This window comes from Uranotaenia lowii, chromosome 1 (assembly GCF_029784155.1).
Source record: "Uranotaenia lowii strain MFRU-FL chromosome 1, ASM2978415v1, whole genome shotgun sequence".
Taxonomy (NCBI): Eukaryota; Metazoa; Arthropoda; class Insecta; order Diptera; family Culicidae; genus Uranotaenia; species Uranotaenia lowii.
The window spans coordinates 45,417,481-45,442,619 of record NC_073691.1 but is presented as its reverse complement, the minus strand read 5'-3'; the positions used below and the strand labels follow the sequence as shown (position 1 = coordinate 45,442,619).

The 25,139-nt window shown below is 38.8% G+C and overlaps 3 protein-coding genes across 3 annotated transcripts; 2 read left to right on the top strand and 1 right to left on the bottom strand.

Annotated features, from left to right (window-relative positions):
- Nucleotides 1-9,013: 9,013 nt before the first annotated feature.
- LOC129759703 (nose resistant to fluoxetine protein 6-like) lies at nucleotides 9,014-11,475 on the bottom strand. Its single transcript, XM_055757218.1, has 4 exons — nucleotides 11,181-11,475; nucleotides 10,789-11,110; nucleotides 10,076-10,697; nucleotides 9,014-10,015 (listed from the first exon to the last, which is right to left on the bottom strand). Exons 1-4 carry the CDS (start codon nucleotides 11,473-11,475, stop codon nucleotides 9,263-9,265), a joined length of 1,992 nt encoding a protein of 663 aa, XP_055613193.1. The 3' UTR covers nucleotides 9,014-9,262.
- A 2,442-nt stretch (nucleotides 11,476-13,917) lies between these two features.
- Nucleotides 13,918-16,116, top strand: LOC129749262 (nose resistant to fluoxetine protein 6-like). The gene is made up of 4 exons (XM_055744202.1): nucleotides 13,918-14,233; nucleotides 14,288-14,609; nucleotides 14,668-15,289; nucleotides 15,349-16,116. The coding sequence occupies exons 1-4, from the start codon at nucleotides 13,933-13,935 to the stop codon at nucleotides 16,114-16,116; spliced, it is 2,013 nt and encodes a 670-aa protein (XP_055600177.1). The 5' UTR covers nucleotides 13,918-13,932.
- A 4,602-nt stretch (nucleotides 16,117-20,718) lies between these two features.
- LOC129759693 (nose resistant to fluoxetine protein 6-like) lies at nucleotides 20,719-22,935 on the top strand. Its single transcript, XM_055757208.1, has 4 exons — nucleotides 20,719-21,041; nucleotides 21,095-21,416; nucleotides 21,487-22,108; nucleotides 22,171-22,935. The coding sequence occupies exons 1-4, from the start codon at nucleotides 20,738-20,740 to the stop codon at nucleotides 22,933-22,935; spliced, it is 2,013 nt and encodes a 670-aa protein (XP_055613183.1). The 5' UTR covers nucleotides 20,719-20,737.
- Nucleotides 22,936-25,139: the final 2,204 nt, after the last annotated feature.

Below are 25,139 nucleotides of genomic sequence, written 5' to 3'. Positions count from 1 at the left end.
CCCGACCGGAACACTCAATTTGAAATGTATGCAATTTCGTCAAATAATGACCGATTTAAACCACTTTTGATGCTTTAGATAGCGAAATCTTTAGATTTTTCAAATATTTGATTGTGGATTTTAGTTCAGAGCGTAGTTCAGACGAAACTGTTGGGGAGAGTTGGATTTCTTATCCCGTTTTCATGTGTTCATTAATCATTATATCCTTTATGGGAAAATATTCTTTTAAATTCAATTTTTTCTCAAAAAAAAAATCACAAAAGCTTTTGTTGAATGAAATACCGTGTCGAGGAACAAATTTGACAAATTTTAAAAATCACATAACCACAGGGGATAAGGAACATGACTTTCACTTCACACTTCAATCATTTTTTCTTTAAATTTGGAATCATAGATACATTTCTACATAAGGAATCTATTCGATAAAAATGCAACACTTTGTTTTGTGAATAACATTTGAATGCATGATGAAAATTGATGACATTTCAGTGAAGCTACCTAGTAATGTAATGTGTACGTGTAAATAAAATGATGCTAATCTGTCAAGTGATTTTTGAGATAGCGTCCAATACTGAAGTTCTTTGACAAAATGTTTTGGGCAGGATCGAAAAAAATCCAGAAAAGTCCCATTGGGAGACCCAAAAACAGCTGGAAATCAACTATTTGACCAAAGTTCATATGGTAAAACGCTTAAGAAGTCCTAGAGGATCCAATGGTCAGCTAAAACTTGAATAAAAGAGAAGATGACTGATTCCATGACGTTGAGGAATGTGAGAGGTTTTTTCAAGCACACTCCGAAAACATCAATAGAGGAAGTGATAAAAAAGATTTTTTTTTCTGACTGGTTCGTCTTGCTGACTAATAAACAGGCCTGACTTCATTTCTACAAGGTAGAAACGCCGCCCACCGGTAAAATAAAGAAAAAACGGTGGTCAAATAGTGCGTAAAATATTTGGACTGCTAGAGGTGAGATATTTTTTTAAAGAAAATCGTAATAGACAGCAAAACGAACTCTTTAGCGGTCATGTGGCAGGTTTCCAACCACAAACTTTTCGTTGACAAGTTTCCAGAAGATAAACAAGGTGAAAAAATTTAAAAATTTAATGTCTAGTACTTGAGGACGCTAACGATTTGTGGAAACTGCAAATCACTCAGTCTTCCATAACGATTGACATGATGAATCAAGGGATTGCAGTGAAGAGAGAATTCTTTGCATTTGGAATGGTAATGATCAAAATTCAACAACCGCTTAACAAATCGCAACAATTTGCAACAATTAGCACATTTTCACTCTCTCTGAGCACCGGTTTCTCTCATTCTAACTAAACCTTCTAATTCTCTCTAACAAATTGCAACAAATTATAACAAATTCAATCATTGGCAGCAAAGTTTGTTTGATCATTGACGATGATTCTCCGTTTATCTCAGTCCCCTGTCTGAAAACTGCAAGGCACTTCAACAGCTCCCACAAAGTATATACGGTGTTTAAGTTGGATCTGGAATCGTGACATTTCGCAAAAACTGTGGTGAAGTGATAAAAAGTCGAATATATTGTTTTTGTGCTGAACGAGAACAATCGGCTTAATTTGTTATAACTTTGATCAAATTCAAAACTTTGAGTAGTTCTGAAAGTCCAGTTATAGGAAACAGAAAACGTAATCCAAAACTACCCTGATTAAAAAAAACGGGTGGTTGTAGTCAAGGATGGTGATTGGCGAATAAATCGACGAACATAAAATGATTCTCTCACCCTCTGAGGTAACCCATTCCCCGAACGCATTCGAAAAAATTACACACGATGGCACTCAGTGAGCGAACCAATCGGACTTTCCGGCCAACCTCTTTAGTTCAATCAGGAGACGAATGGGTTGCCTGTCTGCGATGCTATGATCCAATCATCAAGCGATTGCTTTGGAAGATGATTCTGCACAGAAGAATCGCAGACGAAAATAATCAGCCAGCGATTGATGATGGCAATTCTTTCGACCGCATCCGATCATTCGTTCTGCTTGCAAAGTTGGTTTTGCTACAGTTTGGTTGCCTGCATTCGGGCGCTTTTGAAAGTATCTCGAGCGTCAGCATTAGGTAGATCCTTTTTGATGATGAGTAGTATCATTAATACATTTGATTTGTTGTTTGGATTATGAAATTGATAATTCAGAAACTACTTTTATCAAAAACTTTTTTGTGTATTCTTCCGTTTTTCGACTGTATTTGTTAACATGTATTGAAAAATCCATGAAAAATTATAAAAAATTGTTTCAATTCTTTTAGCAAGTTTCAAGTTCCATCAAGAATGATTTAAGACAAGAAACAGTTGATTATTCAAGCCCAAGGTTTCCAAAAAAAATAACTGTGTTTTTGATGAAAAAAAATTCTCGAATTCTGTGATTTTAACCAAAACTTCTTTGATGGTTTTCTATGGCGCTATTTCTATGAAGTTCATTGAAAAAATCAAGTGAAGCATCAACAAATTGGAAACTACTCACAGTTTTAATAGAATTTCCAATATTTTCGTAATTTTTTTTTTTTGAAATTTTTTGTCTAAACTTTGCGATGGTTTAATCATAAGTTTATAATATTTTCATCATGAATTATTCATATATTTACCACATTTGCCATTTTTTTTCATAGTGTTGTTATTTTTTAATCAAAATTTAGCCTTTTGTGATGAAAAAAAAGCTCATTTTTAATTTCAAATTTGAACAAATTTTAATCCGAACTAAACTTCAATGTTATATTAATAAATAACACAGGGAAACAGCATTTTTGGTACCTTTGTTTCAAAAACGGATTTTGGAAAAATTTTGCGTCTTAAAATTCAAAACATTTGTCCTATTTTGTCTCTCACCTTTATTTTTTTTGAAATGGCGTGTATAAATTTTAAAATTGGTCAGTTTTGGGTAAAATTGATTTTTGATAACTGATAAACAAACAAGCGTACTTGGAAACACATGGAAAGATTTTTTTAATCAATTATTTATATCTCATTGAATGTTCTTGTTTCAGAGATACAACACTTAAAAAAATTGAATTATGCAAAAAAACCAAAAGATTTGATTACAACTATTCCTCACATCACTCAAGGAAGTCATTAAATATTTGACGATGAATATTTGAGCTCATTCAACAACTTTCAATACCCGCCCAAAAAAGTACCCAAATTTGATTAATGTATTTTTACTTGCTTTCAAATTTTATCTCGAAATTAAGAGCTGATAAACCAAGTTACTATTTGGAATCAGCCCTCCAAAATAAGTCAAAATAAGCTCTTATATTTTTAGCACCTAGGAAAAATGTGAATTTTGTAGCCTTGTTATTAATTAATTGTTTCGATTATAGTCGTTTTACCATCTTTATGGCATTCGCGACTTTATCAACGTTGCAGTTGGCGGATTGTTATTGAAAAACTTATCTGGTACACCTCTGTTCGATATTTACTCTTGGGCTCGAACTCGCGGACATCGGCTCAGGAGACAACGGACTTTCCAACTGAGCTATATCACAAGTCCTTTGTAGCCTTGTGCTATCAATTACTTGACTCAAAATAGCATCGAAATAATAGCCAAACTAGACTGGACTTATATTTTTGTGATTACATCAAAGTTTTAACTTATTTTTCATATCCTTTGGCAAAAAAATCAGTTTTTTCTTTGAAAATATGAAAGATCATAAAAAAATATGAACATGTTGCAAAGAAATCAAATGTCTACCGTGTACCGTTTGGCCGCAATGAATTTTTTTTGTTAAATACTGTGTGCGGCGATTGAAAGATATCTGAACCAGCGACGGGCCAATCATTTGCCGATCCGATTCCCTCTTTCAGCTGAACCAGTTGAATCGGATCAGCGAACGAACATCTGGAGCCAGGAAAGTCGACGATTGCATCATTGCATGATTCAAACCTGCCCGTACGCAAGCGCCCAACGTTCAAAACCAGCAGCACTCACAAACAGATTCGATCAACGTTATTTATTTTCCCCCAGCGTTCGGTTCAGACGAAGATTCGCGAGATCCGAAAGAGCGCTTGAGTGAATCGTTGAAGAGTGTGTCGCGATTGAGTGAACGAGTGGATTTAGACCATCCTTGGTTGTAGTATGCATTTTAGATGACGCACGTGTTGCCCAAATACTAAAATCAAAAGTTTCTTCATTGGGACAGGCGCGGTCCTATGGGGGGAGGGGGGGGGGTGATCGGGGTGATCACCCCCCCCCCAAGCGGCAAAAATCCGTTACAAAACACTCGCAAACGCTGGAATTTCTATAAAAACTTCGAACTTTTCCTAGTGGGTGTTCTTTCGAATTTTCAAAATTTTCCACTCCGTGGGTGTGATTGTTAAATAAAAGAATTTACTAATTTCTTAAATTCTTAAAATTAGAAAAAATTGGGTCCGCTGTAAGTTGCAATTCCCTAGACCGATTTTCACCAAATTACTTTTGTTAAGGCACTTACAGTGTTTAATTTAATTTGCTGACCGTATATGTTTTATACATTTTTATACATTCATACACGCAGAGAAAACTAGTGCCATTAAAACAAAAGAAATACGTTTTTGAATCAAAGTTCTTGTGTTATTGGAATCTAAATCTTATTTTTTTTTATTTAATTTTTTTTCTATCAAAAGGAAAGAAAATTATTTTGAGTTGGTGTACAAGAATTTTGAATTGATGTACTGTACTTGAAATCAAAAGACAATAAATTCGTGCTACAATCAATGAAAAAATTCTTTGATTTTGATTAAATTTTCTTCGAAACCAACAACGATGGAAAACATTGTGGCGTAAAGTTCTCAATGCCGTGGAGGAATTTTGGTGAGTTTTCTTTAAATATATCTGGAGTGAATTATTAAATTTTTTAATTAGTTTTAGGTCAACTATTCAGCTGACGAAGACTAGTTCTGAAGAAGGAACGAATTGAAAGCTGCTAAATTCCAAGTTGCCCAGTTTATAACATGATCCGCTTGTTTGCCAAAAATTCGGCTGCAGATCAATGTTAGCATGTTGAAATGTGAGTACCTTCAATATTATATATTGTCAAACTACAATCTTTAAATTGCTAGTGCTTAACTTCCTTCCTCACATTTCATTCAATGTTTTTAGGGAACATATTTTTGTCATTCATTTGTGTTTTATTAATTTGAATTTTTTCTATTTTCCTCTCTTCTTTACAGGTAAACTTCCGGAAACAAAACTTTAAATAAATAAATTATTTGAAAAATAAAATGTATTATTATTCTTCGAAATGAAACATTTGTGGTACCTGTGGTAGAAACGAAAGTAAATAATAAGAACAAAGAAAAAATGTTTTCGAATTAAAATCAAAATAACTTGGAAATAAAGGAAAATGTTATGGCATCAAACGGAAATGCTATAGGTTCAAGGGATTTAAGATTTTGAATCAAAGTATTTCAGATTTTGAATCAAGAAACATTCTTTGATTCAAAGGAAAACATTTCTTCGAAACAAAGGAAAATGTTTTTGAATCTAAGTAATTTTTATTTGTCCCAAAATCAAAGGAAAAAATCCTTTGTTTTCGTGGCACTTTCGTTTGAAACTAATTTCTATTTTTCTGCGTGTATCTATTCAATTTTCTAAAAATATCAAAAGCTCTACTTTTGAACAAAATCTGATTAAAATTGAGTTCAAGAATAAACCTCCGAAAATAGTTTTTAAAACATAGGCTCCAAAAACAAGCGTATGTATTAATTTGTCCCAGATGAGATCAAATCATTGATATTAATATCCCGTCATCACTGGACTGTTTTCTCGGGAACAAGGTAGGTAATCGCTCAAGATATTTTTTCTAATTTTTTGACCAACACGGCTGAAGTTCCAAATTCACATCAATTATATCGTCGATACTGCAGCTCATCAACACAATAATAATTAATATTTTAAGTAGAAATCCAGCTTAATGATTTAAGTTGCAAATCCACCCTGAATCTGAAAAATCCGTTATTTCAATTAAAATTGATTAAGACTTTTCATTGTAAAATAGTAAAAGCTTTGAGAAATGAACCCTTTCTTAATTTTTTTTAAATTTTAAATTGTAAAATAAGTTTGAAAATATTGAGTACATGATAATATACATATTAAGAGTACGAAGCAAAAGTACGATTTTTCACTTTTTTACTAAATCATTCGTATAAAATTTGTAACTATTTCTTTCAATTCAGTTCCAATAAATTTTAAAATCTATGAGAGCTTGAAATTTAAGAGAAAACCAGTAAAAATAAAGTACCGAAAGCTGCATACCCAAGAATTTGATTTAAATGATTTTGTTTTAAAATTAAACTTATATTTAGAAATTGAAGGATCGAAACAAGAGTTAATATTAATTCGGTTTTTCGAATCACGATTCAGCAATATACTTCAGAAAAATAATAAAATATTCAGTTTTAAATTCATAGCAATTGGTTACACTTTCTCAAATAAATGTTTGGATTTTCAAAGGTATTGTTGCTAAACGAGAATCACTAAAATTTTGGTGAGAATTTTTCGGCGATATATAGATACTCAAGAAAAATATTGTAGACAACTTGAGAATTTTTTCACATTTTATTCTATAAAAATGTGTGTATTTTTCATTTGTAAAAGTACATTTATATCGGAAGATTCTTTAAAGAGTTTTAAAACTGATAATTTTTAAACTGCTGAATATACAAATAACGTAAATGATCTTTTTTATCAAGAATTGTTCGCAGTAAATATTATATTTGTTTTATAAAGGGATGTAAAAGTTGTTTAAAAGGATATCAAAATATGTATGTAGAGAAAGTTTGTTAAACTTCTCTAATTTCATTTTTTTTAATACAAACCTCTAATTTAGTTCAATGAAATTTTAAGGGAAGAGGAGAAGCAGTGTGCATATGGTCGTGTATTTAATATTGTTTTTTTTTTTTTTTTAAATAAGTGTATCTTATCAAGTTCATCCATTACTTTGATGATTAATCATTTAGATAAAAACAATTGTTTGAATCATAACAAATTTTATACTGATATGAAATTATTTTTCAAAAACCCAATTTCAGCCTCTATTTTCTATCTAAATATTCAACTCCACATTAAAAAGGGTATTTATCAATTCACAAGGCCACAGAATTAACATTTTTTTTTTAGATGAAAAGAATTTAAGAGCTAATTTCGATTTTTGTAGGAGCCCGAGATTATTTTCAAATAGGTTAAAAGTTATATAGTAAATTCTGCACTTTTCTGACAAAACTTTTAAACAAAACAATTAAAGTTCGGAATATGGGTTCATACCACATTTCTTTCCACAAGAACGCAAGTAATTTTGACTTCTGTGAAAAAAATCAATTTTTCTGTTTGTTTACTGTTCCCAATTATGTAAAATAATAGACTTTTAAAGAATGTTGAAAGAAGTAGTGATTACCTTGAATTTAAGATATTTCTCAAAGCAGAAACCAAATCGTTTTTCAGACTTAGGCAAATTTTTTTAAATGGAATAAAATCTTTGTTTTTAAAAACGTTCTTTAGTAATGTCAGAAATACTTGTCTTTCCGAATTATTAAAAACTTTAGATTTTTCAGAATCAGTCTTTTTTCATGTAACGTTGTAAGTTCATTAGTTTTCAATGATTGACTTCACTCAAAACTGATTCATTTAAAAATTTATAAACACCAAAACGAGAGGTGATAAACAAATCTAGTTGAAGATTCGAGTTCAGCAAACCAAAATATACTAAATCAATCATTAAAACATAGACACCAAAATTCTATCTCTTGAATTATTTTGGTAAGACGTTTTTATTAGAAACAAATCTTTTCCAAATGTTAAAAACTAATCTTTTTATCTTTATATTATATTTCAGTTTATGAAGAGTTTAATCACCATGATTTTGTTCGTTAATTGAATTTATTGACCTTATCGGTGAAAATTAATAATTCGTACCAGTAATTTTTTTCCGAGTTTGTGTGATGATTATGGGTTTGTATATTGTTTTAGAAATCAATTTGCTTATTTATTGTCGTCTTTTTTGGTATTGTTATTATTTCAAACAAAATTTGAAATTCGAAACCCCTCACCCATGGACGTGTCCTTCGCACGGGTCCGGTGTGCAGCAAATATTTAAGTCTCATTTGAAACTGCACACTTCCCCTCTCCCCCACTCGCTCTTTCCAAATAAACTTTATATTTACGTTATTGACTGATTTTCGAAAATTTGGAAAATCACCCCCCCCCCCCCCCAAGGGCCAGCTCTAGGACCGCCCCTGCATTGGGAGCTATCTCAAAAACCACTAAACAAAACATCACACAAATTTGCACATATAAACACAATATTATCAGGTAGCTTCGCTGAAAATTTCATCATTGCATTCAAAAGTTATTCACAAAACAAAGTGTTGTTTTTTTTCCGAATACACTTTTTAAATGAAGGTTTATTCATCGTTTTATTGTGTTTTGATTAAAAAAAGCATAGAATAAATTTTAGCCTTCAGAGCACAACATTTCACAGGTTTTCAATTTCCTATACAAATTTGGGGCAGTCTCATGTACAATGTATTCAAGCTAACATGAAATCATTAAGAAATGATAATCCAAATCGACTATTAAGACATTTTATATAAGTATCGTAAAAACGTTGGTTTTGAGCGATATTTTATCGCATTCATTTACGACAAGCTTTGCCTAAAAAACTGAACCAGACAGCAGTTTGGTCTGTTCTTAAATATTTATGTCTCCAAAAAGTTGAGAATATGCAAATTCGACATAAGCAATTTGAGCTATCTAAAAGTGAACTGATTTACGATAAATGGGCGGTCTTTCAATTGACACTGTATCCGATCTCTCTCCTTCTTCCCTTGACCGGTTCGTAAAAAGAAAATCTCACCTATAGACCTTTAGCGTGGATCACAACAACTAATGAGTTGGCATTGTGGTAAGATCTCGAACAGCGAACCCGAAGGACTGGATTTCAATTCTCGGTCGAGGAAATTTTTTTTTCGTTTTACTCAAATTACATAAAATCGTATATTACGCGATTTGTGGGTAAATTAAATCGTTTGTTTCTTGTCATTGTAGATATGTCACCTCCACTTTTGAAACTATATGTTATTTTGGTAAGTTTAATACAATCTTTCCAGCTGGTTTATTTGTTTGAATAATTATGTTGTTCCTGTGATATACTTTCTTAAATGTTTGCTGGATATGCCATGTACATAATATAACCTGTGTATAAAAAAAAATAGAGCACTAAGTCTAAATGCATTTTCAGCATAAATGAAGCTAAAATTTTCGGTGACTCATTGATTCAGTAAAAGTTTATCTAAAGTCACAAATGGAATCTCAAACAATGCGCTCCAAAACAGGGCAACTGTAGCGGTCAATCCGATAGCGCCCCATATTCTGTACAGCAGATCAGCGAAGCTGAAGTGCAGGACAGTGTTGACGGTGACCAGGGAGGCGATCTGCAGTATCGGCAAATGTAGAAGGTACATGACGAAGGACAGCTTCGCCAGGGGCTGCCACATTGCAGCACTGAGAATTTCGTTTACAATTCCACCGTTGCCGTTGGAACAGACGAAGATAATCCACAGAACACATGCGGCGAAAGCCGATCTACTAATTGACTCGAAAAACGCATCCGCTATGTACGAAAAAGTGGCTGGGTCCGAGTTGAAAACCTTATGGAAGGAGAAGATGGTCAGAGCTAAAATGGCGAAACAGAGGCTCCATCCAAGTCCAAGGTAATGTGATGGAAGGTCGACTTTCTTGTTCTTATTGTAGTGCAGGAAGTATCCAAAGATCAGTCCCCACAACCAGACGGACATCCGAGCATGCGTTGGATAATACGTCAGAACTCCCCTGGCAGCGAAGTCGCTCATGCGAAACTCGTTGACGAGGAACGTTGTTAGTACACAGGCCATGGATAGCAATGCCAGGGATGCAATTCCCCAAATAATTCGTTTACCATAGCGCCACAGTGGATAGACTAAGGCCGGTGCAATGAGGTACAGCTGCATATCCGCTGATAGGTACCAGGTATGTACGTGACACTGTAGATGAATTAGCAGAAATCGTTTGTGAGGTTCAAACAACAAATTCATGAGACATACCATATTTTCCGTGTTGACATAGTTCTGTATGTGGAGAAGGACGGACCACCAATACTTCAAGCAAACTTCTTGTGTTGGATCAATTACTGCTTTCCACATGACTCCCTCCCCTATGTATTTGATAAAAGACACGCTCATGAGTACCAAAGCTGCTAGAGGAGCTGTAATACGTATGTATCGGTGCAAGTACAACATCGGTAGATTGATTGTGCGCCTCTTGTCCAGCTCCCTGAGTATACTCATTGCCGCAAGCATCCCACCAAGAGCTAGAAATGTATCCACGGCAAAATACCCCGTTAACCAGATTGCAGAGGAAAAAAAGCTAGCCATATGCATTACTCTAGCCGTAGCGTTATCCACTGGAATTTCCAGCCCGGTTTCGTGTACATGAACAACGATGATCCAAATCATCGAGAGAGCTCGAATACCATAAACACACTCGATGGTGTTTCTTTGTTTTGACTCCTTTTTTGGTTGGGCAGCTATCTGCAGAACGCTTCTAATGTTGCTGTGAATAGCAAAGGCAGCGAGAACAGGGTTCGCTTTACGATACAGCAACTTCATTGATATCTCGTAACCTGTACTCATCAAAACAAGTGTTCCTATTATCGAAAACAAAGCTCTAAAAGACAGGAATAAATTGACATGATTTTGGATAAGATTTGATGTAACACTGTTTGAACAGTGTTTGTGTTTCATATCTTTTCACCTACATAGCAACAACGACTCCTGCGTTGAACTCAATGGAACGATCCTGGACACAGACCTTATCGGGATCCTTCGTCTCCAACAGCGTCAAGCCTTGAGAAAGTAAATAAGAACCGTACAAATCCTCCGTTGTTTTGGGAGCGCAGATATCCGGAACGCAAATGCTGGACCGCAGAACCGGTAGATCGTTTGGGAGCAAGGCTGCAAAAGTGCAATGCTGACCACGAATATGCTGCCATCGGTAGTTCCGACACTGTTCGTAATTACCGAAGCTTGCCCCATTGCCGTAGTGCAGTCCTGAAGGAATCTTTCCCCACGAATCGTACCCTAAGAGATCGAATAAAGGTATCAAATATAGATTTTAGGTAGAAGGGTAGAAGACTTATTTTCATCATACATTCCAATGCATGTTGATCTCCCTGAAGGTAGGCTAAGGCAAGATGTCGTATAGTTTCCACACAGTCCTGAGCGTCTCCAACCAATATCGGGTCTTCAAATGTCGAAAGGAAATCGACAAAACCACGACTAAGTCTCGATACTTCTTCTAAACCAAAATTAAAGTTTTCCGCCAACAGGGAGTGATTTTTCCACCGTATGAAACTGCTTTGATGTTGTCCATTTTCACTGGAACTATTGAATGCAACCGTTGTTTTCAATATCGCTAATATCGCAAATAGGCCCACAGCATTCATAATTTGAACATGAAAGTACTGAGAGAACGCTGCAATCAGACTGATTGACTCAGAATAATAATCGTTCAGCAAATAGCTCCAATGCCTTCATCAAAAATTGCAACGACACGATAAGATAAAGTCGAAAATTGGCGAAAACCTGACCCCGGTCAAATGAATTAAAAAATCGCGACACATTTGGAAAGAGAAAACCCATCTTTCAATTGTAAAAAAAAACATAATTAAAAAGATTAAATGAGGCTGTTAGAGTCGAAAGGATATAAATGCAAGCATTTGTTGGTACTTAATGCCCTTAGAGTAAGGTTACCAGATTGCCCGGTTTCATCCTTTTCCAGGATATTTAATGGAAAATTTGGGAAAAGTCCGGTCCGGCCCGGTTTTTAGGATTTCATTGAAAAAGCCCAGATTTGAACGGGTTTATTCTCATTCTTGTTCTCAAATCAAACCAAAAAAAATGTGTTGAATTTTTTTTTTTATGGGTCCAAAACGACATTTTTTTTAGCAAGTTCCATAGAAATAATCACGAAAGGTTTTTCTGCATAGGACGGTATCTATGAAAGACCTTCTTCGATGTGGGCGTATCGAATATCCACTTCTAAGACCACATACGTTGGTGAGCCTCTAGAAGGCTTTCAAGGTGTGCAACCATTGGGAAAAATCGGGAAACATTAGGTACGACATGAAATTTGCCTGTAGAACTAATGGGCACAGACAACCTGTTTTAAGGATTTTTTTTTTAAATTTTGATATCCTTTTTTTTCGATGAAGTAGGCGTTGTCTTGATGACACCGCACGTGTTTTTTTTTCGGTCGTGAATTTGTTTTTATTAAATTAATTTTTGTAATAGTGATTATTTAATGAATTTTTTGAAAAAGTGTAGCCGGAAGTCAACAGGAACATTGATCACCGGAAGTAATTTATTTAAACGGGCTTGGGGAGGATTTTTTCTAAATGTACTCCAATTTACTTTGAGCAAGAGGTTTGAGTCGTTTTTTTTTCTTTGCGCGTCTGTAGTGCAATCTCACAAGCTTTACCGGGGAAGAGGAGGTTGTGTGTTTCAATAATGGTCCGCGAATTCTGAAATCTGCAGATTATGGTGTGAAAATGTGTAGGGATGCAGAGCATGGCTCTGCATTCGGCATTTAAAATGATTTTTTAAAGCAATGTTATGGTGTGCTGGGGTGGCAAAGTGAATTTCTCGGATCTCAAATCAGTGTCAGAAAACTCGGCATGCTGCGATAAATAGTTTTGAAGCACTGTTTTTTGATATAATAATAAGAATGCTTCCATTATAGGGGTACAGGGGTAAGTACAACGATGCAAGGGAATGGCAAATTGTAACAAGGTAAGAGATAAAACATGAGTTGAAACATGTAAATATTTTTTTGATTGTATATTAAAATAGCTTAACTCTATTATGGGGTTTAGTGGGGGGATCGGACAGGACATCAAACGATCGGAAGACTGATATACAATGGATTGTGGGTTCAAGCCAGCCGGAGTATGTCGGCAAATTGGGAATCATGAGTAGGTTACTTAAATAGGTACCTTTTCAGGATTCTTTATTTGTTTCGAACAGTTGGAAGGGAGTGAGATGAGTCAAACCTGTCCCAAGCCAGTGGTAACGGACCCCTTGGTTGTGCCTCAATTATTGTTGATGAGTTAAGTATTAACAATATTTGAATGTGCGATCGAGACTTCCCGTACCGCCTCGGGTCGAAAGACCTATCAGCCACTGGTGGGTTCTCATACATACATACATACATACAATTTTGATATCCTTTTTTTCGAACACTTGAACTTTTAGAACTAGTTGATTACTCCTAAATTAGTACAATCGACAAAACAAATCAACGGAATCCGGTTGAAATGACTAAAATACTGCATAAAAACTCAAATCATGTACTTAGATGTGCATCGATTGAAAAATCACCCTATCTCAGTTATTTGTGAAACAATTTCAACAACAATAATATCAAAATGTAGCTAGGCGTCAGTCTTAGTATATTTATTTTTTTGTAGTGGGTCAAGTGTCTGAAAACTTCAACCGAAATTTTTTTCATTACATTCATTTGATATTGTTCCTATAAGTATTGAATGCTTCATTGGAATTAAAAAAAAAATTACCCTGTCTGTTACAAAAGTAAACTGACTTCCCAGAAGCGCGTGCGGATAAGCTCGATCATTTAAAAATTTTATCAATCGTACAAAGTCTAGACAGGAAAAAAAACGTTTCCCACAGTTAATCTCAAATTAGGCGATTGAATGAAACACCTCGGTGGTGTCTGATGATACCGTAGCATAAGTCAGTCGTGCGTCGCTGTATCTTATCGGTTGCCGGAAAAAAAATCCCCTTCTAGACATTCCGGATAGCTGCCATATCGACCGAAGCTGTAGACGCTTTCAGTTTCAACGGAACTACGGGTTGGTTACGATTGAACGCCTCAAGTGTTCAAAATGCTTAAGCTATTGGTAGCATTGGTCTGCCTCCTAGAGGTTACCGGCGCTCAGCTAAGTTTGAGTGGTCCGATTTTAAAAGAAATCGAGAAACAGAGGAGGATTGTGCAAGGAAATACTACTCAACCTAGAAACGGAGAGTTTAGTGTCGATGAGGTAGCAGGTCTTACCCGAGGGTTTGTCGATTTTCTAGCAGATTTTGATGCTTCCGTTGTTGAAAATGAAGACGATAGACTATGCGTCGATACAATGAGCGAGCTTGCCCAAGCTTATCTTAAACGACAACGACACGGTCAAGAATGTGAGTACTAAAAACGTATTTTTTTTAAACCTAAATTGAACTTCGTTTTTTCAGGGTACGATTCTTGGGGGAAGGTACCGGCCGGATTGTATTACGACAACGGTATGACCTTTGGAAATTTTGAACAGTGTCGGAACTACCGATGGCAAAATGTCAGAGGGCAGCACTGTACTTTTATCTCGTTTCTTCCGAATGATTTGCCAGTTTTTCAGTGCAGCATTTGTGTACCGGATCATTGCGATCCACGAACCGTTCATGTTTTATATGGGGCTTATTTGATGACCAAAGGTGTCCTACTGTTGGACCTTTTCGATCCCCATCAACTTTGCGTCAGCGATCGATCCGTTGAATATCACGGAGGAGTGATCACTGCTACGTAAGTTTATTCGCATCAGCATAACCGAATTTTAAAACTAGCAATAATTCTCTTCCAGTGTAATATTTTCCATCATCGCTCTACTAGTGTTAGCAAGCACGGTCTACGAATTCGTTATGGTGTTCCTCGAACGGGAAGCGAACCTTCTGCTAAGTTCCTTTTCGCTGTATAGGAACATCCGAAGCATCATTCACGTTGCACCGAAATCGAAAGATGTTCAAAAGCAACGGGATACGATCGAGTGCATCAACGGTATTCGAGCACTCTCGATGATTTGGGTCATCGTGGTGCATGTTCACGAAAGCATGGGAAGCATTCCGGTGGACAATTCGCCAGCCAGGCTGAACTACATGGTTAGCTTCGTATCGTCAACTCTATGGATGACGGGATATTTGGCTGTGGATACTTTCTTGGCACTCAGTGGAATGCTCGTAGCGATGAGTATGCTCAGAGAGTTGGATAAGAAGCAGAAGTTCAACCCGTTGATGCTGTATCTTCATCGGTACATTCGTATAACGGCTCCTTTAGCAGCTCTCGTATTGATTACGGTATCTTTTACCACATATATGGGTGAAGGAATACTGTGGAAGCCAGTGATGGATCGTCTTCAAGACACCTGCCTTAAATATTGGTGGTCTACATTGCTACACGTTCAGAACTATGTTAATCCGGATGATATGGTAAATCAAAACTAAGACTCAATAACATATAATTCAACCGTTGATTTTAACCATTTCAGTGTCTCAGTCATACCTGGTACCTGTCCGTCGATATGCAGCTGTACATCATCGCACCGGCCTTGATCTACCCTCTTTGGCGTTACGGCAAACGAGTTCTTTGGGTAATCGGATTCCTGGCACTACTTTCTATTTTCTGTGTCTTTACGATGTTCATCGTGAACGAGTTTCGGTTAAACATTTTTGCTCCCAATGAGGGAGGGAGAAGAACCATTTTGACGTACTATCCTACCCATGCCCGGATGTCAGTCTGGCTTTGGGGCCTGATCTTCGGATACATTCTTCACAGCACCAGAAAAAGTGGAGTGAATCTACCGCGGAAATACTACGCATTCGGTTGGGCGGCTTGTTTCACATTTTTGGGTCTAATTTTGTACTCCATGTTCGAGTTCCTTCGAACAGATTATACAACTTTTTCATTTGTGGCAGATGCATTTTTCGAGTCCATGGGAAGGTCGGTGTTTGCCATGTGCGTGATGTGGATTATCTTTGCTAGCATCAATGGCCATGGAGGTGTCGTGAATGACATTTTGAGTGCAGGGATGTGGCAACCGTTGGCCAAACTGTCGTACGTCATGTATCTTATACATGTGACAGTTCTTTTCATGTTCTCGGTGTCGAACGTGAAGACGGTTCTGCATTTCAGCTTTGCCGACATATTGTACCGGATATGGGGTGCCATCGGTCTGACAACAACGTTTGCAGTGTTTTGGAGTGCCATTTTCGAGATTCCATTTGTGACATTAGACAAATATTTACTTAAGAATTAATTAAAAGACAAGGTTTGAAAGTTTAAACTATACTTATAGAATTTCATAATATAGAATGTCCGAAATTCAAAAGTATTTGATGTACTGACAGGAGATCTGTAAACAATAAAATGTTTACAAGTTCCCTCAGTGTGGACATTTTATTACCCCTCGTACAATAAGAATACGTGGAAGACCTACACTTCAATTACTCTGGGCCCATCTGTACAATCGAACGACCGACATGTTATGGTATACCACTACTCACTTAGCTCTGACCTTCGGTGCCACTTCGTTCAAGCAATTCAACGATCTCTCGTAACAGCGACTCAAGACCTTACCTCAACTCTAACGACTCAAGGTCCGACCTCTCCTCGTAAAGACTTAAGAAGACACTTCAGCCCATCATGTAATTCGCCGGAACCGGAACTTTACGCTACGACTCGGATGATTCCTGCACCAGCTCAACTGGCTAACTCTTTTTACTCTGCTCCAAGGGTATTTTCCGAAATTCATGCTCTAGGTTTTCCGTGCCGAGGAAATTCTGACTTCCTGAACGTTTATATAGCGGATTTCACCTGACAAGCAAGTCGCTCATTTCGTACATCATCGTCGCTCTCTCATCCGATAAGTTCCCTTAAAACGTACCTGAATCGAATGAGGATCTCTTCATCGATTGTCGCCTAGAATCTAATCGACAACGGTAGGAGTAGACTGACCCTATCGGCGGGGGGCTATCGAGTTGTGTGCGTCCAATTCCACGGTTTGAAGCTACAAAGATAAGGCAACATCTTCTGCGTAGCGGATGCCGTGGGTACGCCGCGTTCGCACGTCGGATGCTCCGCCTTCGGGGAGTATCCGAGTAGTGCGGTTCCCAACGACCGAAGCTGCGGGGATAAGACTTGATCTTCTTCGCAGTGGAAATCGTTGGGAAAGGGTTGCTCCACGATTGAGGAATACCCACGGGTAGAGTGGCTCTCGACGCTACGCTGGCTAAACCATTCGGGTCTGAGTAGGATGCCGTCTTGGTCGGGAATCATCCGAGTCGTTGCGTTAAATCCCGTGCATGAGCTGCGCCAGCCGTGAGTCTAGGGTTAGCTGCTTTCGATCGGCACACGGCACACCTCGAATCCTGAAGATAAGAGGACGAGCTTCGAGTCGTAAGAAGAGAGGTCAGGCCTCGAGTCCTCAGAAGGAGAGGTTTGTGTGGTCAACTCTGAGTCTTTACACGACAAGAGGTCGGGTCTCGAGTCGCAAAAGGAGAGATCAGGCCTTTAATCAACAAGAGGGGGGGTATAAGGAGGAGAGGTCAAATCTCGAGTCGCTAGAGTTGAGATTGGGTCTTGAATCGTGCTGAGGAGAGGTCAACCTCGAGTCGATGCGAGGAGGGGTCGGATCTCGAGTCGTTAGAGGAGAGATCAAGCCTGGAGTCGCGAAGAAGAGAGGTTTATGTGTTGTTAGAGGAGAGTTCAGACGTTGAGTCGTAAGGATGGAAGGTTTTGCTGAAAGTGGTCTCGTTAATGAGTATTGCCTTGAAGTGCACTAGTGCGAATAGACCAACCACTATTGAAGCATAGTGTGTTAAAACGGTTCGAGGTGGGAACTTGGTCTGCGGCCCCAGGTGGAGTTTGGGGAGAAGGAGGTATACACGGAGTATATCATGAGTCTTTCCATTGTATTCATGAACCCAGAGTAGCAAACATGTCCTAACGTTGCATATTGGTTGGATTGGAAACATGGAGAGGTTGATTTCTGCCTGACGCAGTTCTTGACTGGTCACGGATGCTTCATCTCGGTTTTGACATGTGGCCTCGCCATTCTGTCCAACCTGCGGTGACACAGTTGACAAACCAGAGCGCGTAGTGTTCAACTGTCCGAGGTTCGAAGGGGTACGCACTAACATGCTTGCCGTCTGCGAACCAGACACGACAGCCGACAACATCGTGCGGAGGATATTTAAGGTTTCTACCATTGGCGTGTGGTCAGCGATGGGTTCACCCGGATCATGACGGCCCTGCAGAGTAGTTAGAACCAGCACCAGTTCGTGACCGGTGTAGGGTGGCTCCTTCGCCGATGAGCATCTGAGAATGGTGCGTTCGAACCTAACAGTAAAGCATACAAAGATAGACTTTACCTTCTGGAAGCTACGAAGGTTAGATTTTACCTTCTCCGAAGTCGAACTAGTAGGGAGAAAAGTATTCATGCCGCAAAATACTCTCGGATAGAGTTATTTCACATCGTCGGCGTGTGAGTCACTCGAGTTGGTGTAGGATGACGTCTTCGCCGGGAATCATCCGAGTAGTTTCGTAAAGCCTCGGACGTGTGCTGTGACAGGTGCGTGTCCAGTATAAGCTCGATCAGCACACGGGCGGGTGAAGAGAAGAGGGCCTCTAGCCAAGACCTCAAGTCGTTAGAGGAGAAGTCATTGGTCTCTTGCAGTGCTCTCGAACAGAGGTGGATCGCACGATAGTCGTGGTAATCAAGCGAGTCTCGATTTACGAGTAAAGGCCAGACCTCAAGTCATCAGAGGAGAGGTCCTTAGTCTTGAATCGTAACAAGAGGCAAGCAGGGTATATATACTAGAGTTTTGGACGGGAATTATGGCCAGAGGTGGACTTTGTGGCGTAGGAACACATAGCATCTAGAGTCGACCAATTGCACCCATGGACCCAGAGTAGTATACTGGGGGGACTCAGTCGCCCGTCGTGCTTGGGAATGCAACCCATAAAAAGGATTTATTACATGGATGATCAATTAAAAAAAGACAGGTTGCGACAGCCTGCGCACCGAGTGTGGCACAAGCGTTGTGTTACTGGATGCCTTGGTACCAATGCATAGTTGCTAGAACAAGGAGGGGTCATCACGTGTATCGGGAAGCTTAGCCCTGATTCACCAAATGAACGATACACGGCGGGAAAAATATGTGGAGCCCAAACCTCAAGTCCTAGGAGGAGAGGTCGGGTCTCAGTTGGAGAACAAGAGAACAGGGATGAAATGTGAACCTTAAGTCACGAGGAGAGGCGAAGTATTCTTTCGTCTCTAATTTGGTCTAAAGGTGGAGTGTAAGAGGACTTTCAAGACACGAGGAAATGCGAGGTAGAGTCTCGTCTCGGATTGGATCGAGAAGACGAGTAAAAGACGAAAGCCACGAGGAGAGGCGTTTCGTCAACTTCTTGAATTGCGACAAGAGAACGAATTACCAGTGAGTCGCGAATCAACTGGCTGAACATGGCCCGGTATCGTGGATGCGACCGGAGGAAGTGAGGTCGACTACTCGATTTGCGTTCAAGGTCCTCCTAGATCCAATTCGTAAAACGAGTAGTTGCGGTTACTTAAGTCAAAACGTGGATGAAAAGGTGTCAGACACAAGAGTTGGCAGACGAAGGCAGAGGTGCCCAAGGTGTTTGGGTAATTTCGCTAAAGATGTGAATCTCTTGTCAACAAGATGAGATGTCGGATCTTAACTCGTTAGAAGAGAGGCTGTGCAGCGAGTCGTGTTGAGTTGAGGTTGTTGATGATATATGGATCCGTAACGAGTACTGCCGTGGAGCGCACCAGCTCAGTTTGACCTCCCACTATTAAGAGGTTCAACTAGTTCGGGGAAGGAACCAAAAACTGCGGTCCCAGTTGGAATATAAGGATTAGGACATATATGTGTAGTATAACATGAGTGGTCCCTTTGCATCCATGGACCCAGACTAGCAAACCCGGGAGGCCCGCCTTGGAATGCAATCCGCAAACAAGGCAGCAGAAGTGTTGCAGCAGAAGTGCTGCCCTTACATCGTATCTCCTAACAGGCTCCACGACTGTATCTAATTAATTAGCCAGTGCACTAGAGTGTCGTCATCAAAAAGCGCACTCTAGGATTTATTGAGTTGCCTTAGTTCAGGTTCGACCTCATCCAGAGTTATATATTTACTGATGGAATGGTCAGTTGTGTAAGCGATTACTATCATCGTTGATGTTAGGTGAGAATTTGTCTCTTATACACACTTGATTGACCGCACAGTGGCCCAGTAGAAACAGTTTTGGTCAATATTGCCTGCAGCCCAGAAGATAGATTGTTTCTCATCTGTGTCTTCGGCGAAGTTGCTTGACTATAAATTTTATTATTTGACTTTATTTAGTTATAATTTTCTCTTCAAGCTGGCAGTTAGGATTTGAATAAACTTATCCTATTTCATGAATATCTGTTTTCTGTCCAACTGTGGGCCGTGATAGCCAGACGCATGTTAAAAAGTAATAAGATCAATGCAAAAAAGTGCCAGAGTCAGTTCAAAATACATTGCATTTTATTTTATGTTTACATGAGTCAACATCACATACGTACCTTTAACGTAGACTAGACTGCATTGGTATTGAAAATCAGCAACAAAAAACAACCGATTTCCCAAACTGTTATCAAAATCGATAAAAAAAACCTCAGAAATACTTAATCTATCTTGAATTGATTTTAGTAATACTCAGCTGATATTAATTGAACCAAAATAGACAATCGCGCCATATCTTATCGCTGCCGCAAGAAGAAAAAATCCCAACAGGCAATCTGGATCACGCCTGAAGCATGCGACCCCAAGGCCGATTGATTTCAGTTTCGATCGAACCAGTCGGTGGTTAAGTTTCATTGTCAGAGGTGTGTAGAATGCGTTTGCTTTGGCTTATGGCAGCGCTGAGCTGCCTGCTAGGCTCCGGAGCTCAGCAAAGTTCCATCGATCCGATTGTTCAAGCAGTCGATAGACAGAGGAGGATTTTGCTGCAGAATCAAACTCAACCGAGGAGCGGTGAATTCAGCGTCGATGAAGTAGCCGGTCTGAGTCGTGGGTTCGTCGATTTCCTAGCGGAGTTCGATGTCCCGCTGGTTGAAAACGAAGGAGATAGAATATGTGTCAAAACTTTAAGTGACCTTGCTCAGGGCTATCTGCAACGGCATCAATATGCCCAAGAATGTGAGTGAGAAGTAAGCTTTTTTGAACCCGAATGCAATGCCACTATTTTTTAGGGTACGATTCCTGGGGAAAGGTACCGTCTGGACTCTACTACGGAAATGGTATGACCTTTGGAAATTACGACCAGTGCCGGAACTATCGATGGGAAAATGTCAAAGGGCAGCACTGTACCTTTTACTCGTTCCTGCCAAACGATCTGCCAGTCCTACAATCCAGCATCTGTGTACCGCACTTTTGTGACCCGCAAACTGTTCACGATACATTTGGGAAGTATTTAATGACCAAGGGAGTAGTGCTGTTGGACGTTTTCGATGCTGAACAACTTTGCCATCGAGATCGATCCGTCGAATATCACGGTGGAGTGATCACTGCTATGTGAGTTAATCCGTTAAACATCTTCAATGATCTGTAACAGTTTATGAACGTTGGACTCTTTTTCTTTCAGCGTCATATTTTCCATCATTGCGACCCTGGTGTTAGCAAGCACAATCTACGAGTTCGCCATGGTATTCCTGGACCGGGAAGTAAACTCCTTGATGAGTGCTTTTTCGCTGTACAGAAACATCCGAAGCATAATTCACATTGCACCGAAGTCGAAAGATGTTCAAAAGCAACGGGATACGATCGAGTGTGTCAACGGTATTCGAGCTCTCTCGATGATTTGGATCATCATTGTGCACGTTCACGAAACTATGTTGATCATACCGGTTGGCAATCCGCCAGCAAGAACAAACTACATGTATACTTTCGTTTCATCAACGTTTTGGATAGTAGGATATCTGGCCGTGGATACTTTCCTGGCTCTCAGTGGAATGTTCGTTGCGATCAGTATGCTCAGGGAGTTAGATAAGAAGCAGAAGTTCAACCCGTTGTGGCTGTATCTTCATCGGTACATTCGTATAACGGCTCCTCTGGCAGCACTGGTACTGATTACTGTATCCCTCACTATGTACATGGGTGAAGGAGTCATGTGGAAATGGCTGATAGATCAAATGCAGGTCACGTGCTCTAAATATTGGTGGTCCACATTGTTGCACATACAAAACTATGTGAACCCCGAAGAATTGGTAACAACAATTTCTGTTCGATCGATACACCTTTTTAACACTCGGTTGTTTTTCAATTTCAGTGCCTAAGTCATACTTGGTACCTGTCCGTCGATATGCAGCTTTACATCATTGCACCGGCTTTGATCTACCCTCTTTGGCGTTACGGCAAACGAGTTCTTTGGGGAATCGGATTCCTGGCACTGCTTTCCATTTTCTGTGTATTCACAACGTTCATCGTGAACGAGTTTCGGTTCAACTTTTTCGCCAATGAAGGATTCGGAAGAAGTCGCCTCACGTACTATCCTACCCATGCCCGGATGTCAGTCTGGCTGTGGGGACTGATCTTCGGATACATCCTTCACATAACTAGGAAAAGTGGTGTGACTCTACCAAAAAAATACTACGCAATCGGTTGGGCGACGTGCTTAGCATTACTGGGACTGATTTGGTACGCCTCGTTCGAGCTCTTTAGTTCGGACCTCAGTACGTTCTCTCTAGTAGCAGATGCATTTTTTGAGTCCATGGGAAGGTCGGTGTTTGCCATGTGTGTGATGTGGATTATCTTTGCCAGCATCAACGGCCAAGGAGGGATCGTGAATGACATTTTGAGCGCTGGGATATGGCAACCGTTGGCCAAACTGTCCTACGTCATGTATCTCATGCATACCACGGTCCTGGTGCTGGCTTCCTTGGCAAATGTGAAGACGGTTCTGCATTTCAGCTTTGCTGATATGTTGTATCGGATATGGGGTGCCATCGGACTGACAACGACGTTAGCAGTGTTTTGGAGCGCAATATTCGAGGTCCCATTTGTGACACTGGACAAAATTTTGTTGAAAAGTTGAATATAATAAATCCATTTTTTTGTACTCAGGTATCAGATCTTCTATCCAAAAGATTTGAAAGTAAACCAAATATAGAACGGCGCATGTATTCGAACATGCTTTGATATTTATAATTTTGGGAAAAAACAACACGGACACACGTGTAAACTTCTACACCGGTAAAAAATAAATTTCTTGTGGGAATTCTATACGCCATGAACAAATTGGACCTTTGAATTCAAAATCATTCATCATGCATGCAGCTGAGAAGCTTTTATCGGTTGGTTACGAATATAGAGTTGTTTTTGACATTTCTTACGCACACTTGCTGAGCGTGTACAGATGAGTCGGGACAATTAACCTCAAAAACTCTCGGTACAAATTTCAGTGCAAAAACTGGGCAGCCAGCCGATGAACACGGTCGTTTTTAAGGTTAATGTTCCCAAAATTGAAAAGTATTAGTGACAATTTCTGAATTATGACACTAATACTACTAGCGGCAAATATGACTATTCTGGTTTCTGTTTTTATTAAGTTCCTGGGTTTAGTTTATCGATAAATCCTTGCTTACTTCCTAATGTTCTACAGGGTGATAGACTTTCACTCAAGTCATGAAACTCGTTTTTATTTCTCCTTGAAATCGATTTTGGACGCAGAGACAACTGGGACCAAGGAAGGAAGAAACGTGGACAACAGTACCATACGTTTCCATGTTAATAAAGTGTTGCTAAAATTTATTGTGTTTTTTTATGGTGACCCTATAGTGAGTTCGCCCTTCTGTGGATGGAAACGAAGTTTTTCTGCACAGAAATCCAAAACATTGCGGTTAAATTAAATCTATCTATAAATTTTAAATGTATCTTGTGTTGAATGTTTATTTAGTCAAACCACATGAGAATACTAGGGTAGAAAAACCCGGATTGAAACATCATTTCAGTAATAATGAATAAGAAATATCATGGAACGGACTCACCAATTGTACAATAGACTGGCCCAAATTTGTATGGGATGATTTTTACAACATTTTTTTCAACGCGGCACCCCCTAGATTGGTGCCTTTAGGTGAAAATGACTATCTGAAAGTTTCAGGTCATTCGGCAGAAGCACGAACTGGCGCGAAGGACTTGAAATGTGTATGGAGATTTTCGGCAAAATGTATGAAAAATCGACATACTTTTTTTTGCATTTCATCGATATACCGTGAACGGTGTATAGGTGTATTATTACTAACTCGATCGAACAGAACACAATAAGAATAACAGATAGAATGTTTGTGTCCTCGGCAAAGTTGTAGCTTATTTTATAACAAATATCTTTGCAAAAAGTTGAAAGAAAGGTTTGAAAAACTATGCTGTATCGTTTTGTGATTAGAAAAAAGAGTTTTGGTTAGTGCGATTACTAGCTCATACACCGTTCACGATATATTAAGGTTGCCAGAATTTTTTCAACAAGTATCCGGGCCGGAAAAAACGGGCTATTTTTATCTAAAAACCTGGGAAAATACGGGCATTTGATTTCAAAATGATCGACCAAAATCCTGGCAATATCCGGGCAAATTTGGTCAAAACCTAGAAATTAGTAATCAAAAATCATGAAAAAGTAGTTGAAAAAAATTTTTTTTCATCAAAATTTATCAACCGATTTAAAATCGTATTTTAAGCTTTCAAAAAACCTTTCATCATTATTTTATGGAAATTTCTCAGAAAATTTCATTTTGGGCGCATTAATAAAAAAATATAGCACTATTTGTTTTTTAAAGTGTGATTTGAGAATGAAAATGAGAATAAACCCGGGCAAAATCCGGGCTTTTCCAATGAAATCCGGGCAACCGGTCCGGACCGGACTTCTTCCATATCCATATCCGGGCAAACCCGGATAAAACCGGGCAATCTGGCAACCTTACGATGTATCAAAGAAATGCAAAAAAAAATCACACATTCGATGGCGGATAACTCATCACAGTCAACTCGTATCGCGTCACAATCTTCTACAAACTTGTTTGTCATTGCTTGAACTACAGTTCCTAAAATTCTGAGCTCTTTAGCATACTGGAAACATATTTTAGAATACAAGAGTGAACGTATGTCGATTTTTCATATATTTTGCCGAAAATCTCCATACAAATTTCAAGTTCTTCGCGCCAGCTCGTGCTTCTGCCAAACGACCTGAAACCTTCAGAAAGTCATTTTTTCACCTAATGGCACCAACCTAGAGGGGCCACGTGG